Genomic DNA, 16,956 nt, shown 5'->3' with positions numbered 1-16,956 from the left:
ACCTCCATCATAGCAGGAGGGACGCATCCTTACACCCACTAGATAACTCTCGTCAGTATGAAAGGAAGCTGACTCGTCTCTCAAATCTCACACGCACGCCAAAGATATTGGGCAAATTGTGTCACAGGATCTTTAAACAGTCAAGTCAGTTTTGTCTGTGTCGCGTCAAATCACAGCAAAAGTTCTCTCAAGACTCTGACAAGTAGAGCAGACAGAACAGAGTAGAAACCCTTTATTGTCATTATAAACAGGACAATGAGATTTGATGAGCATCTCCATTAAGCTGTACACATAATTGGCACAATATAAAATACTGTACAGTATAAATATAAAAACACAGTAAAAGACACAAACAGAAAAACAGAACATTATGAGCACAGATTTGAGTCCAAAAGGGCGACTGAGAGAGCATTAAATGATAGCGGTAGCTGATGTCAGGTGGTGCAGTGGTCAGTGCAGTTTACATCAGAGCAAACTGGAGGTCAGCATGGTGACAGCTTTGGGGAAGAAGCTGTCCCTGAGTCTGTTTGGGTTCAGAGTTGCGGGGGGCTGGAGCCTATCCCAGCGTCTACGGAGTTCGGAGGAGCGCCATATCCTCTCTAGTTTTTGAGGTTTTTTTATTTTAAGCTGCGTGGTTTCAGAATTGTTCCAAGGTGCTTGTTTCCTTGGATTCATAGTCTTCTTTTTTAATGGGGAAGTAGAGTCCAAAGTTGTTCCAAGGATGCCTGTTGCTCTGTCAATAAAAGGATCACTTTGGGAGGGACGAAGGTACACAACACGACCACAACTACATTTTTCCTTGGTGAAATGTAGTCAATTATTTCGGTGGTCAGATAAAAGTTCTGAATTCTGTGGAAATACAACCAGATGTTCGTCTTTCAAAGAGCAGAGGCGCTCCCATTCTTCTGAGGACTCTCCACACAATCATTTCCACACTTGGTAAAAATAGATAATAACAATAATAAATGATAAAAACCTCTATCAAACATATGTCCAGCATCATTTCTGCTCCCTGACACTCCTCTACCACTTCTACTGGACCGTCACAGTTGAAGCACCAACTGATTTAGCTTTTAAATCTCTACATAACATCTAATATTTTAAAGTCCAGCTGGTGAACCTGAGTCGCCTTGGACAGTCGACCCATCAGCTGCTCACCACAACTGTTTATCATGGAATACAGAGTGTCCATGTCATCCTCCACCATGTGACATTTTCTTCATCATCATGACAATCTAACAGTTATCAGGTTAAAACATGAAATTCAGGACTGAATGAGGAAACAGAAGTTGGAAAGTTTCATCAGAACTTCTTGGCTCTTTAACTTGTGAGTGAAAGGCTGCCAAAGAACAAAGGACACCTCCCTTTTACAGCAGTAACAGAGGAAACAACCACAGCTGTCATGACCCCTGTCTCCTGTTCCTGTTGTACTCCGTGGTCGTGTCCTGTCCTCCTGTGCTCCTCCCTGTGATGACCTCACCTGTCTCACCTGTGTTGATTGCACCACCTGTGTCTCCTTTCCTCCAACCTATTTAACCTCTGTTTCTGTTTGTCTGTGTTGGATCGTTGTTGCTGTCAGCGGTCTCAGTCTCATGGTGTCTCCCTCCACGTAGTGATGGGTCGATGAGGCGTCATGAAGCGGTTCGACACATTGACGCACTGTGTTGAAACTGTGTTACTGAATACTGACACCTGCTGGACTTTACACATCCCTGCAGGCAACCGACCTGACAGACTGAACTGACACCGATTCGATGACCGACCAGGTCCTAGGATATACAATCATATTTTAAACATTTCAAACTTTTGTTCAGGTTGAGATGAATTACCAATTAATTTATAATAGAACCCATTTATTATTGAGGGGCAATCAGGATCAAACTTTAAAAACTAAATGTCATAACTAGCATTATTTCAAAGTTTTATTCAGGTTGAGGTACCAATTAGTTTATGCACCTTTCTACACTGACTTGTTAGAGGTGGGAATCACCAGAGGTCCTTGATACAACACCACGATACCCAAGCCACTACATTACTGCCATTTTCAATATTTTGCGATGAGAGTATTGTGATACGATATCTTGCAGCATGATGTGATTTATTACCCTTTTTCAACTTGAAATTATATCTAAAGGAAAACTATCTGAATTCATCTGTTTTATAATGTAAAAGAAATTGAAGTGAGATGAACAAATTGAACTTCATCATTTTATTTAGCTGACTTGACAGTGTTTTTACAGTCCAACTTCAATGAATACAAATGTGGGAGGCCTGGGCCGTATTATCAGCTATCACAAGCATTTTGAACAATACAACTTGAACCAAACAAAATGCAGCTCCTTCACCAGACGGGGAATTTTGTGAAGTGAATCACTGTTAAATTGACAAAAAATAAAATCAAACATTGGCATCCTCTCAAAGTACAATGTGAGGCTGTTTGCTGCTGGCCTTGGGGCCGACCAGGTTCAAGGACACTGAATGTCTGATTGTCAGAATTCCTGCTCAACATAACCTGATGTCAGAGTGGTCCTCTGTGCTGTGACAAATGATGAACTGGACTGAGCCGGACCGCGTCTGTAGGATCACAAGTACTGTCAACAATGCAACTTGACCAAAAAAAAAAAAAGAAGAAGCTGCTTCAGCAGCTGTAAATTACTGTTAAATTGAAAAATAAAATAAAACATGCACTTTTACATTAAAATACAGTAAATAAACTGTGCTGCTGTTTGCTGCCAGCCGTGGAGCTCAAAGTTCAAAGGCATTTGGCCACTGAACGAACGTCTGCATTCTTGCTCAGAAGGAGGAGCTGATCAACATGTCCTGATGTCAGAGCGCTCCTTTGTGCTGTGCCAGTGTCTCCAGCAGTTGAGAGGACTCTTTCTGCTGGGACGCTAGGACCTCGGATATGGAGGTTTCTTTTTGCCAGCATGGCCAGTAAAGAATAGACGTGCTCCTTTCCTTTCCACCAGTTCAGTGGGTCTCCTCCACGCCCCAGCGGTGTGACCCCCTGGTGTCTCTTCACCTCCTCTACAGCTATGGCAGATCATTTTTGAGTGTGGCTCCTCCAACAGCTCCATAAGTCTGACCAAGAAAGTCTACCAGCCCACAGGATGCCTTCCTCATCTTGGCTGGTATGGCGGAGGGTCTGGGACCATCAGGTTCCTCCTGATGTTCCTGGGCTTCTTGTTTCTGATGGTCTGCTGCCTCTTTTGTTCCTGTAAATCACACAATACATATCTTAATATATGCAGCAAACAAGTTTGAAGACATAAATGAGCTAGACAGTGGTACTTTTATCTCATCGTAATACATTGACAGTTCATTTCTATTTCCTTAAATCTTCATTACTATTAGACTACAGAGGAGAGGTGTTTTTTTTTTCCAGGATGGAAAACATTCAAGGATTTTTTTAAACGTTTGTTTGCCTGAAGGGTTCCAGCCTCAGCAACCAGATTTCCTCTGTGGACAGGAACGGTCGGCCACTTCCATGGACTTCAAGGCCCGGCATTCCCAATGTCCGTGTCATTCAGGGCAAATTGATCCGTGCTGTTGTTCCTCACATTGGGGGATGGCTGCTGCACGTGTGACGGGCTGTTGGTCGAGGAACCGCTGGAGCCTTTCATCAGCTCTGTTCCATCGCGTGCTGCCATCAGTCTTGAGCTCATCTACAGGCACTTCCCACTTCTTTTTCTGATTCTCTCCAGAGTGGTTTGCCACCGTGCGTCTGTCGAGAAGAGCCAGTGCTGCGACGCAGTCTCCCTGGAAGCCCGGCTGCGGCTGACAGGTTTGTCGCCCCTTGAGAGGCCAAGGTGAAGGAGTGAGCGAAGAACTTCACATGCAGGTATCCTGCTGACTGCATGACAACGATCATGTTGGACCCGTTGTCTGCCTCAACTACAAAGTTTTTTCCGCAATCCCCCACTTGTGTGCCGCTTTTGGAAGCAGGTTTACGATGTTTGCGCCAGTGTGACTTTTATGTGCGGCTCGTTTCTGCAATCCTCCGTGATAAGATGTGCGGTTACAGTCACGTGTGAATCAACTGCCCGCGACGTCCACGCATCACACGTTCATGCAACTCTTTCTGCTGTTCGTGAAGTCTCCTGAACCTCAATCTTAACTTCTCTGTGCAGTTTGGGAAGCGGTGTGTCGGTGACATAGGGTGGCCATACGTCCGGATTTAGGCCGGACAGTCCGGAATTTAAATGCCTTGTCCGGCGTCCTGTGCAGCCTCAAGCCGGACGCTTATTTGTCCTCCTTTTCGGAGTTGCACTTGAAGGAAACGCTGCAAATCATCCAATGATGTAAGACTTTCAGTGATTGGTTTAAAATATGATTGGCTAAAAGCGGTGTCACTCAATTCCCTGATTTCTCATTGGTTGAAAATGTAAACAAGCCGCCCCCTGTTCCCATGTGTTAGCCGCTATGTCGTCTTGTTTCTAAATGTTAGCACGCCGAAAAGACGGACCTCATTCAACGCGGAATGGTCAAAGGAGCTTACATTCATAAGCAAAAGTAGCAAAGACGATCTGATGTGTCGCTGTGATGTGGACGTCAGCACACGTGCTGGAGCGGTATCTGAAACTGTTTTCCAAAGCAGATGGACCACTTGTGAATCTCAGGAAGGTCAGCTCCTACATTTTCTCCATCCCATGCAGCAACGCACACACAGAACGAGTCTTCTCAATGATGGCATCTGCATGGAGAAACGAGAGGAATCGTCTGGATGTGGACAGCGTTAAAGCAGAGCTCCAAGTCTGTGTCAACTTCACCTTTCCCTGCACAAGCATGTACCAGAAGTTCCTTGGAAACAAAAAACTCTTGGATGCTGCCAGAAAAGGCCAGAAGTATTTCAGATAGAGGATCAATTATTTGGTGAGTACAATATTATCATCTTTTGTTTGTTACTTGTGTACTATATTTAATTAAACAAATATACACTTAACACTTGTAATGCAACATTTTGATTCTATGCATGGGCTTTATAGTTAAGAAAGGAACTTCTGCATGGGCTTTATGAAATGAATATGTACTAGGTTTAAAACAATACAGATTTTTGAAGGTTGATAACAGTATTTTTGCTATGGTTTTAGTTGCAGTGCAGGCTTGGCTATGATGAACCTGAAGGTGCTGTTGTCTCCTGAGCTGCTGCAGCAGCTGAAGGTGGATTTTGCTGAGGGCTGAGGCCATAATGAAGAACAGGAAACTGAGAACAGGATACTGAGGACAAATCAGTTAAAATACAGGTGGACTGCTGCACTCACACATACATAAACACAAATATGTTACATTTTTTACACATTTTTCAGGTCGATATTCACCTGTTACATGGTGTTTTTTCTCAGTCTTTTGTTGTTTACATAAAACAAATGTTCTTTATGGTTGTTAAGACCTGGGATGTGTATTTTTTGCATTAATTAATTTATTTTTTATGTCAATTTAATGCCAAATATGCTTTCAAAACATGTGCACTTGAGGATTTTTACTTATTTAAGAACTGGAATGTATTTTTTTTACATTTATTTATTTTTATGTAAATTTATTATTTGCACATTTCAGACCATACATGTTCTGCTGTTCTGGCACTGCACTTTGAATGATGAATGTATTGAATAAATTCAAATAGTGTGAACAAAGACCTTTCACCTTTCACTTACACATAGACATACATCATGATATATGATAGATAAAATTGTCTTGTGATGAACAGCGTACCTCAGAATCACTGTGGTATTGTAAATTATATTGTAGTGGGTAGTACACTAGAGTTGTATGTTGCGATTTTTCTTTTCTCACTAAATGCCGCAAAGTGTCCTCCTTTTTGGTGTTGTGGAAATGGCCACACGGCCTACGGTGACATCGCGCTGGGACGGAGTCACAGAGCAGGGCTCTAGCGTCTTTAGCATGTAGCCGAAGCCTTCGTTTTCCACAACAATTTAAGGCATGAATGTTTTCTTCTCCCCTTCCGCCCTTCGACTTCAACCCCCCCCCCTTCCCATATGAAGACAGCAGCAGCATGTAGTTGACTGAATAATTGATGTTATGTCCAGCATTGAAACGTTTTTTTAACAATAATGATAAAAGATCCATACTTACCTGTATCGACACAGCGTTGTCACGTAAAATATCGCGATACTATGCTGAATGTCCCGCCCCCCATGTCTTCGCCATGATATTTTTGCCATATCTTATAGTTCTCTGACCAGTGTGTAGACCCTCAAGTCCTCACAAATACATTATTTTTTGAAATGGGGGAACATCATAATAAATCTTTAAAAACAGAAATTAAAGGCTCAATTGCCACCACTCCTCCTGGGGTGGTTTTATACCTGATACTTCCCACCAGAATTTTAGAACTGAAGAAGCTTCTTGGATGAGAGGCAAAACGTCTTCACGAGTCCAGTTGCCTAGTTTGACCTTTTTTTGAGGATTCAAATGACAACATCTATACATTCTAGTCAGTCGGTGTTTTGCTGACATTTGCTACTCTACAACACAACAAACCACATAGGGTCAGAGTTGGAATAGCAGTAATTAGAGATAATTCATGTGGTCCTACTCATTGGAAAATATTCCATAATGTTTTCACACTAACAATAGCATCAGAAACCTGTCAGAGGCTAAAGATTCTAACTTTAGCTAGCGAAGTTAGAGAACGTTAGCTTAGCTGTCCAGTAGAAAAATGGTGATCAACATGGCTTCTCAACCTGCTTGGACCACCTTAGAAATGCTGAACCAACACCCTGACCCTTGTTTTGCTCTTTGTCGGTCAATTGGAGAAATATTTTAGCAAAATTAGACAGTTTTTATGAGGGCCATTTTTTTGTTTCCATTAACACTGGGAGACAGCTATTAGATTTTAAGATCTGGGGACAAAGCGAGTATTTGTAGACTCCCATTTTTGCGCTGGAAAAAACAACCTACCGAACCACTTACCTGTTCATGATTAGAAAACAGAGAGCTATTAACAGTGTGAATTACAACATTTCAATTTAACAAAATTCTAATTTCATTTCGTCATAGAATTTTTTTCCATCTGACATTTATGCAGCTTTGCTGTATCTAAATTCGATGAAATTCTCCTTAATTTCTGACTCATCATACAGGCAAGCCTAGTTAAACCTCCAGAGTCGTTGCTCCAGAGTGTTCCACCGTGGTACCTGCCAACCAATCAACCCCATCAGTGTGAACTAATCACCCCAGGGCCAGAGTGGACACACCAATGGAGATCCTTGTGTTCGAACATGGTGTTGAACAAACTGTGACTCGCACAGAAGTACAACAACTTAACACCACTTGGTTTAGGTCAGGCCTGATGTTCCTCTTAATTATGCCTCTCCAGGTCACTCCGTCATTGGCCACGTCAGTATTGAAGTCCCCCACTAGGACAATGGAGTCCTCAGTTGGGGGGCACAGATCAACAAACACAACCCACTTCCATATGTTTGAAGGTAGAAAACAGGAATTACATCATGACTCCTTTATAATTAAACAATCCAATACAAAATGATGAATATCAGGGTTTTTTTTTTTATAAATAACTATTTACAAAATTCACATACATTCACAAACACTGAACTATTAATGGACATCGGACACCAAATGAAAAGTTCCATGTTGTCCTTCTGGTCAAAGATGAAGAAAATGGGGCCCTGACTTTGTCCCCTCCCCTTCGTTCCCCTCATATGTGGCCAGGTCAGGCCAGGTGTTGTCTCCTTCCATCTTTGGTATCCTGGGTTGGACTGTGAGCCCCAGGAAGAGGTGTCTGCTGGGCTCAGCTCCACAAAGGCCTGGTGAAAGTCCTCCATCACTGGTGCTTCCTTTTTTAGAAATGAAATACAATGGAAATTCATGAAGACAACCTTCTAATAATGATAATAGACTGGATCTGTTCTGGTTGTCACATACACATCTCAGCAGTCCAGTCCAAAAGGGGGAAATTAGGTAGATTATTCATTCAGACATATTCAAACTTTCACAGGTCCAGCCCTAAAATCTCTTACCTGGTCCTTTTAGTGAAGAGGTTTTCCATGTCCGTCTCTCTGAGCTGCCTCCCAGACCAGGACCCTTGAGCCTGCTGCAGGTGTTGAGCCAAAGCTCTCACAGCTAAAACAGGGTCCTGGGTTTCCTGAGACTTGGGACATGGCTGGAAGTTTTCAGAAGCTCGATCTCCTTCTTCAGGTCGAGCAACTGTTTCCTGTGAGCAGAGGGTTTCACCTTCATCCTCTCTTGCTCTTGTCGAGCCTGGATTTGTGCCAGCCTCAACGCAGATGCTGCCTCAGCACGTTCGGCTTCCTTCAGCCGCGCTTCTCCCTGCTGATACATTTCAGCAGCCTCCTGGCTTAGTTTCTCCCCCTCCTTGGCTTTTTTCATGACCTCCAGGGCCATGTTTGTCACGCTCTCTTTCTCTCTGTCCAGCTCCTCTCTCTGTTGCTTCAGAGTCTCTCTCTCCTGTGCCACAACCATCTCCTTCTCTCTCAGCTCTTCAGCACGACGCCTCAGTCCCTCTTGTTCCTGTGCCACTCTGCTGGCCTCTTGTTCAGCCTTCTCACGTCTTTCCTTTTCCTTGGCATGGAAGTTCTTCCAGTCTTCTGCCAGCTTCCTCTTCTCCTCTGCCCAGTCTTGCATCACTGTCCTGTACTCTGCTGTCACTTCTCCAAGCTGCTGCTCACTTTCACACAGCTGAGCTTTCACTTTTTCCAACTGGGCGGAGACATCGTTGCAGGTCTCACGCAGTTGTGTGTTGCTCTGGGCTGCCGACTCCTCAAGACACTTCACATTAGCCTTGTGTGTCATTTCCAAGACTTCTACGTCCTTTCTATGCTGCTGCTGGACACTCTGGAGCAACGTCTGGCTCTGGTCTCGCTCCAGTTGCAGAGCTTTTACCAGTTCCTCCAGCTGGAGGATACGAGCCTGATCCACTTGTCGCTGTTCAGTCAGTTCCGTGAGCTTCGACTGCATCAGCTGCTGTTGTTCTAACAGCTGCTGCAGATTTAAACAGCTTTGTCCTGGAACTGCTCCCTGGGCGTTCTTTCCTGTGGCAGGAGAGGCGTGATTGGTTGGGCTGGGTTGTTGGTGGCTGTTGAGGAACGGAAGAGGCTTTGATTGTTTGGCCGTGTGTGTGGAGGTCTCCTGGAGGAACTCTCCGGCATCGCTGGCAAGGAATTCTTCCAGCCGGTGTCTTGTATTGCGAGATCGAGTAGAGGTGTTGTGTCTTGGTGCTTTGTCTTGGCCGACAGTCTTCCGGCGGGGAACGATCCCTGCAGGGGTAGCAGGGGACTGACCAGGTCCACTTGTAGGGTTGTCATTTGACAGAGTCTTCTCTGAGCCACCCTGACTCCATTTTCCTGGCAGTTTTTCTTCATCCTTAAATAAACTATGAATGAACTCATCTGAAGCTGTCAGACTTTCAGATCCCTTCTGGTTGTTCGTAGCAGGCTTGTTGGGGCTCATCTGGAAGCCATTTCGTCCAGTATTCTGAAAATAAGTTAAAGAAGGACAATAAACACTCACTGCTTGAACAGACTGCATAAATATTATTTGTAACGAGTATATTTCACTTAAAGTACACTTCAATAAACGAGATGTTAGTGAGAACAAATAGGATGTTGCTTTTTCTCCAGGTATCTTTGTCTGTCTGCTAACATGGGGGTTTAAATGGGTCAGAATTACCGGGCGCAGCTGCCCTGGCAGATTCAGCTTGTCTTCTCCGTCCTCTCTCACTTGTCCTCTGGAGACCTCTGGCTTTGTTTGTTTGGCCGTGTGTGTGGAGGTCTCCTGGAGGAACTCTCTGGCATCGCTGGCAAGGAATTCTTCCAGTCGGTCTCTTTTGTTGAGGGATCGAGTGGAGGTGTTGGGTCTTGGTTCTTTGTCTTGGCCGAACACACTGTCATCATCCATCTTAAATCTGACAGTCTTCCGGCGGGGAAGGGTCCCTGCAGGGGTTGCAGGGGACTGACCAGGTCCAGTTGTGGGGTTGTCGTTTGTCAGGGTCTTCTCTGAGCCACCCTGACTCCATTTTCCGTTTCCTGGTTCTGCTATTTTTTCATCATCCTTAAACAAATTATGAACAAACTCATCTAAGGATGATAGACTTTCAGATCCTTTGTTCTTGTCCTTCATAGCAGGCTTGTTGCTGCTCAGCTGGAAGCCATTTAATGCAGTATCCTGAAATGAATTAAATAATGTAAGTTAACAGTAATAACATAAAAAGAACTGTATTCTTTGTGTGTGTGTGTGTGTGTGTGTGTGTGTGTGTGTGTGTGTATGGGTCAGTATTTACCGGGCACTGCTTCACTGTCAGATTCTTCAGCTGAGGCTTGATTGTCTGCTGTTGTCCAGCAAAAACCTCTTCGGTTTTCTTCCCTCTGTCAGGGGTGGGTTGCTGGTGGGTGTGGCTTAATGGACCCACATGTTCTCCCAGGCCTTGAGCCTTGTCCTTGAGGCCTGGCTTGTCAGCGCTGGCTGACTTGTCTTCCTGAGGCTGTTTCTTAAGGCTTTTGAAGACCTTCTGTTTCACGTGGCTTTCAGGTTTTGTGGACCTTGTGGAATTCTCATTCTCAGGTCGAGTGGAAGTGTTGGCTTTTGAACCTGAAACACGAAACAGCCTATCAAGTAATTCTTTATTGGGACCTCCAGGTCCTCTCTTCTTGCTGCCTTTGGACATGTTGAAACTTTGAATCAGTTGCCTTCAAAGTTGTGTGAGGAACTGTTGATCCTGCATTTCTGGATCCGTTGTCTCATACATGACATCACAACATCAGAGGTTTTGCTGTCACCTGCCAAGTCAGTCTGTGATGTCGTCTGTCATTTGTCTTCACTGACAAATCACTGCCAGTGATGAGTCAGCAAATTCTGACACAGATGTCTCACCGTTTTGGTGAAGTAATGCAGCGTTTTAAATAACGGTGTTTAAGCAGCAACTGATTTACTTTTGGTTGTCCCTTTTTCTCTCTCTTGGTCCTCTGATGGTTTTGATAAACGCCAGTAAAGTTTCTCTTCGGTCTCTGACGTCCTCGACCCTGGAGTGCAGATCCAGGCTCATTCATTTTTCCCTGTCCCAACTGTGTGACACCATCATACCAGTTTATCTCAAGCTTTAATGTTGCTGGACCACATGTGAACACATAAATCTGACATTGAACAAGCCGTCCCCAGTGTAATTATATGTGTGAATAATATGTGACAATAACTTTTTTTAACACCTTTAACAAGTGGAGTCTGCGTATCTTCCCTGTGCCTGCAGTGAATGAAGTGATTTATGAGAGTGGTAAATATAATCTATGCAAACTGTATAAAATTAACTCGATTATTGTAGTCAGCCAAGGAATTACAAAGTTATGGGTAAATTTGACCTCTTCACGAATATTAACAATTGTTCGTGGAAAAATAGGGGAAAATATCCCCCAAAGTCACGAGTGCTGTGCTCCAAATTGCGCATGTGTCAGACTGCGTTTTTTTCAGCGAGCAGGACAGAGACCTGACTGATACCTTCCTGTTGCTCCCGCTGCTGTCGAGCTGCAGAAGTGAAGGTAGCTATTTCCATACGGCTGTTGCTGTGGATAGCGTGAATGCAAGTGGTACATCATGAAATGATGAAATATGCCTCTTTACTTGTGTTCGGCGTGCGTCTGTGTTACGTGCCATGACTTGAAGCAAACGTTTGAATCCGTCCCTGGCGGCACCATGGATGGTTTGCCCGGACAAGTCGCTGCTTGGAGAAACAAACATAACTCAGGGCTCTCAAGTTTTGTGAGATTTTACCGGCCACGACGGGGATTTTGTTGAGGTGGGGATGGATGTCTGACAAACGACGCATAAATTCATTCAAACAAAAATATTTATTGACTTTTTACTGTGTGTTCACACCTAACGCGAATTCGCACGAACAGTTTCCATTCAAAGTCTATGCAAATGCGCGAATGATGCGAATTTTCAGTCGAGCAGGTGCGAATGAGGTTGCGAATTCACGAGGCGAAATATTAGCCATTTGCGCAAGTTGAAAATATTGAACTTTGGCGAAAAATTCGCGTCAAGACAGCCAATCAGCTTCGAGGATGTCCCAATGTCTGCTGACTGTGACTGACAAGATGGCGGACAAGCTGATTGTGGCAATGTGTGGAAAACCAGGTGCTATATGACACTACGTATCAAAATGACAAGAACCAGTTGAATAAATTGGTGTCCATTCGTGAAATTCTGTCACCGATCCTAGCTGGCAGGTTGTCAAACTGGCCAGTCGTCATCCAAAAATACCGCTTGAAGCGGCGGTTATCCACACGGAGCCCCTGGAGGAGCTCGGTTCACTGAGCGGTGAAGTTCACCGAGCTGAGCTCGCCTCTACATGGTGTTGATAACCCAGATACCACAGCGTTTAGTTTTCCGACGTATTTCTGCCTTCCACGGCAGGTACAACGCAACAGTTCTGTGAATATTCATGGTGAAATGACGGAAAGAAACGTTGCAGGAAATACTTGTTACTTGGGCAGGAGAGCAAATTAGCGTATTTGCGTGAATGACGCGATGCGAAATTCACATTCGCATTTGGTGTGAAAACGGCGTTACATTTCACATGAGCATTTTGCTGCTTGTGTATGTGTGTTAATTCAGTGTGTGTGTGTGTGTGTTAATTGTAAGAGTTTGTGGCTTGCTTTGAGGCCTTTAGGTCAGGGGTTGGTGGCTCCTGCTTGTAACACTGGCTCTAAACCAACCATTTCTTGGTCTTGTTTAGACCAACCATGGAGAACACCCTCCCAGCATCAGCATTTTAATGTGGGAGGACAAGCACAGATGTGGCGATCTTTGAAAGCCTTCCATACTGCCTCAAACCGCTCACCTTTAAAAAAAACTAACCAAGAGTGTCTATTGCTCCAATGCTTAGCTTTTCTTATGTTTTATTGATTATACACATGGTGTTGCATAATATTTCTCCCCTTGCTCTTTGTTGAGGAAGTACTCCCCCACAACTCCTCAACACTGATGGTGGCAGGTTCTTTGGGCATGGGGATGTCCATGAGCTGGTCGTCCAGGAACTCCTCGCTCACTTTATCCTGTTCCTGTGGCCCATGGAACGGAAGTAGTTCCAGAAATTTAAAAAAAAATAAATAAATCACCATGTGTGAAGAATGAATGAATTTTTTTTGTGACCATGATAAAAATTTAACCGACCATTTAAATGTCCAAAGGCGACAAGAAGAGAGGACCTGGAGGTCCCAATAAAGAATTACTAGATAGGCTGTTTCGTGTTTCAGGTTCAAAATCCAAATCTTCCACTCGACCTGAGAATGAGAATTCCACAACAAGCCTGCTATGAACGACCAGAAAGGATCTGAAAGTCTGTCAGCTTCAGATGAGTTCATTCATGGTTTGTTTAAGGATGATGGAAAAACTGCCAGGAAAATGGAGTCAGGGTGGCTCAGAGAAGACTCTGTCAAACGACAACCCCACAAATGGACCTGGTCAGTCCCCTGCTACCCCTGCGGGGATCGTTCCCCGCAGGAAGACTGTCAGATTTAAGATGGATAATGACAGTGTGTTCGGCCAAGAGAAAACACCAAGACCCAACACCCCTACTCGATCCCGCAATACAAGAGACCGGCTGGAAGAATTCCTTGCCAGCGATGCCAGACAGTTCCTCCAGGAGACCTCCACACACACGGCCAAACAATCAAAGCCAGAGGTCTCCAGAGGACAAGTGACAGAGGACGGAGAAGACAAGCTGTTTGGAGCTGACAGACCAGGCCTCAAGGGTCATGAGGAGAGAGAGGACAAATAGACAGCAAGAATATTTGGACCGAAAAATACGCCGTCCAAGAGAGAGGACAACACTCTTCCGTTCCTCAACAACCACCAACAGCACAGCCCAACCAATCACGCCTCTCCTGCCACAGGAAAGAACACCCAGGGAGCAGTTCCAGGACAAAGCTGTTTAAATCTGCAGCAGCTGTTAGAACAACAGCAGCTGATGCAGTCGAAGCTCACGGAACTGACTGAACAGCGACAAGTGGATCAGGCTCGTATCCTCCAGCTGGAGGAACTGGTAAAAGCTCTGCAACTGGAGCGAGACCAGAGCCAGACGTTGCTCCAGAGTGTCCAGCAGCAGCATAGAAAGGACGTAGAAGTCTTGGAAATGACACACAAGGCTAATGTGAAGTGTCTTGAGGAGTCGGCAGCCCAGAGCAACACACAACTGCGTGAGACCTGCAACGATGTCTCCACCCAGTTGGAAAAAGTGAAAGCTCAGCTGTGTGAAAGTGAGCAGCAGCTTGGAGAAGTGACAGCAGAGTACAGGACAGTGATGCAAGACTGGGCAGAGGAGAAGAGGAAGCTGGCAGAAGACTGGAAGAACTTCCATGCCAAGGAAAAGGAAAGACGTGAGAAGGCTGAACAAGAGGCCAGCAGAGTGGCACAGGAACAAGAGGGACTGAGGCGTCGTGCTGAAGAGCTGAGAGAGAAGGAGATGGTTGTGGCACAGGAGAGAGAGACTCTGAAGCAACAGAGAGAGGAGCTGGACAGAGAGAAAGAGAGCGTGACAAACATGGCCCTGGAGGTCATGAAAAAAGCCAAGGAGGGGGAGAAACTAAGCCAGGAGGCTGCTGAAATGTATCAGCACGGAGAAGCGCGGCTGAAGGAAGCCGAACGTGCTGAGGCAGCATCTGCGTTGAGGCTGGCACAAATCCAGGCTCGACAAGAGCAAGAGAGGATGAAGGTGAAACCCTCTGCTCACAGGAAACAGTTGCTCGACCTGAAGAAGGAGATCGAGCTTCTGAAAAGTTCCAGCCATGTCCCAAGTCTCAGGAAACCCAGGACCCTGTTTTAGCTGTGAGAGCTTTGGCTCAACACCTGCAGCAGGCTCAAGGGTCCTGGTCTGGGAGGCAGCTCAGAGAGACGGACATGGAAAACCTCTTCACTAAAAGGACCAGGTAAGAGATTTTAAGGCTGGACCTGTGAAAGTTTGAAGATGTCTGAATGAATAATCTACCTAATTTCCCCCTTTTGGACTGGACTGCTGAGATGTGTATGTGACAACCAGAACAGATCCAGTCTATTATCATTATTAGAAGGTTGTCTTCATGAATTTCCATTGTATTTCATTTCTAAAAAAGGAAGCACCAGTGATGGAGGACTTTCACCAGGCCTTTGTGGAGCTGAGCCCAGCAGACACCTCTTCCTGGGGCTCACAGTCCAACCCAGGATACCAAAGATGGAGCCAGACAACACCTGGCCTGACGTGGCCACATATGAGGGGAACGAAGGGGAGGGGACAAAGTCAGGGCCCCATTTTCTTCATCTTTGACCAGAAGGACAACATGGAACTTTTCATTTGGTGTCCGATGTCCATTAATAGTTCAGTGTTTGTGAATGTATGTGAAATTTTGTAAATTGTTATTTATTAAAAAAAAACAACCCTGATATTCATCATTTTGTATTGGATTGTTTAATTATAAAGGAGTCATGATGTAATTCCTGTTTTCTACCTTCAAACATATGGAAGTGGTTGTGTTTGTTGATGGGGGTCTATATTCTCAACACAGCTCTGAGTGGTTCGTGCTGATCCAGAGTCAGTATTTATTAGATCAGCTTCTCCACTCCAAAAGATCCTCAGATTTTTTTTTTCCACTGAAGAAATGTGATTTAATAGAAATCACTTGTTTGATCTGAGCCTCAAAACATACATGACATCAATCGTACTCATGAAGTACTGATATCAGTTCAGTTGTTTCTTAAGAATAGAAAACTCTTGAACAGGGGACCTGCATGGATTAAAACCAATCCATGCATCCAACATTTTAATATTTGTGAAACCAATGCAAAGAAAACCAAGCACTTTCAAGGGGATGTGAACGTAACGTGGACGGCGACTGTTTCTGCACTGATGTCTTTTTTTTTGGACACTTTTTGATGTGAAAACATTTTAGACCTTTTGGGTAAAACATGAACTTTGCCTGACACCCACGAATGTATTTGTGAAACTTTTATTCTATTTGTGAAAATGCCAAAGGGGATACTCCTCCATTTCTGTTGTATTCCTAGACCTCATAAAACCAGGTCCAGATGAAAAACCACTGCACCTAGACTTGTCAAATCTGGACTGGATTATCCTGCAGAGGTGGCAGACTCATTAAAAGACAGTCTCTGATTCGTGAAACCTTTATTTGATGTGTGAAAATGCAATAAAATCACATTTCACTGCTTTTTTCAGGCATATAGACCACATTAGACCAGATCTAGATGAAAAACCACTGAACCCAGACTTGTCAAATCTGGACTGGATTATCCTGCAGAGGTGGCAGACTCATAAAAAGAAAGTCTATGATTTGTGAAACCTTTATTTGATTTATGAGATTGCAATAAATCCACATTTTACTGCTTTTTTCCTCATCTGGTCCACATTAGACCACGTCCAGATGAAAACCACTGCACCTAGACTTGTCAAATCTGGACTGGATTATCCTGCAGAGGTGGAAGACTCATAAAAAGACAGTCTCTGATTCGTGAAACCTTTATTTGTGAAAATGCAAGAAAGTCACATTTCACTGCTTTTTTTCCTCATCTAGTCTCCGTTAGACCAGGTCCAGATGAAAAACCACTGCACCTAGACTTTTCAAATCAGGACTGGATTATCCTGCAGAGGTGGTAGACAAATATAAAGACAGTTTCTGATTTGTGAAACCTGTATTTGATTTTTGAAAATGCAATAAATCCACATTTTACTGCTTTTTTTCCTCATCTAGTCCACATTAGACCAGGTCCAGATGAAAAACCACTGCACCTAGACTTGTCAAATTTGGACTGGATTATCCTGCAGAGGTGGCAGACTCATAAAAAGACAGTCTCTGATTCGTGAAACCTTTATTTGATTTGTGAAAATGCAAAATCACATTTCACTGCTTTTTCTTTCATCTGGTAGGGTTGCGTCTCTTACCCGTACAATTTAGAGAATGACTCATCTCCACAGAT

At 44.2% G+C, this 16,956-nt stretch overlaps 2 protein-coding genes and 1 long non-coding RNA gene across 4 annotated transcripts; 1 reads left to right on the top strand and 2 right to left on the bottom strand.

The window, feature by feature from the left end:
* Positions 1 to 2,246: 2,246 nt before the first annotated feature.
* Positions 2,247 to 5,968, bottom strand: LOC147249016 (uncharacterized). The gene is made up of 3 exons (XR_015119542.1): positions 4,770 to 5,968; positions 4,499 to 4,693; positions 2,247 to 3,215 (listed from the first exon to the last, which is right to left on the bottom strand). It is a non-coding gene; the product is annotated as an uncharacterized LOC147249016 (long non-coding RNA).
* Positions 5,969 to 7,497: 1,529 nt separating this feature from the next.
* Positions 7,498 to 10,697, bottom strand: LOC147249015 (uncharacterized). 2 transcript variants are annotated; one of them, XR_015119541.1, is made up of 4 exons: positions 10,280 to 10,697; positions 9,670 to 10,164; positions 8,001 to 9,474; positions 7,498 to 7,817 (listed from the first exon to the last, which is right to left on the bottom strand). XR_015119541.1 is itself a non-coding variant. In XM_086227062.1 (3 exons), exons 1-3 carry the CDS (start codon positions 10,661 to 10,663, stop codon positions 8,104 to 8,106), a joined length of 2,250 nt encoding a protein of 749 aa, XP_086083188.1. In that variant the 5' UTR covers positions 10,664 to 10,697; the 3' UTR covers positions 7,498 to 8,103. The 2 variants fall into 2 exon arrangements, 1 of the variants encoding a protein (XP_086083188.1); XM_086227062.1 differs by having other exon boundaries at positions 7,498 to 9,474.
* A 3,263-nt stretch (positions 10,698 to 13,960) lies between these two features.
* LOC147249014 (uncharacterized) lies at positions 13,961 to 15,253 on the top strand. Its single transcript, XM_086179117.1, has 2 exons — positions 13,961 to 14,918; positions 15,102 to 15,253. The coding sequence occupies exon 1, from the start codon at positions 13,961 to 13,963 to the stop codon at positions 14,813 to 14,815; it is 855 nt and encodes a 284-aa protein (XP_086035243.1). The 3' UTR covers positions 14,816 to 14,918; positions 15,102 to 15,253.
* The last annotated feature ends 1,703 nt before the right edge of the window (positions 15,254 to 16,956 follow it).

The sequence above is a fragment of the Aulostomus chinensis genome, chromosome 15, assembly GCF_037954235.1.
Source record: "Aulostomus chinensis isolate RoL2024-O1b breed Wild chromosome 15, RoL_Achi_v1.0, whole genome shotgun sequence".
Classification (NCBI taxonomy): Eukaryota; Metazoa; Chordata; class Actinopteri; order Syngnathiformes; family Aulostomidae; genus Aulostomus; species Aulostomus chinensis.
The sequence above is the reverse complement of the archived record's forward strand: the minus strand, read 5'-3'. Positions and strand labels throughout refer to the sequence as shown.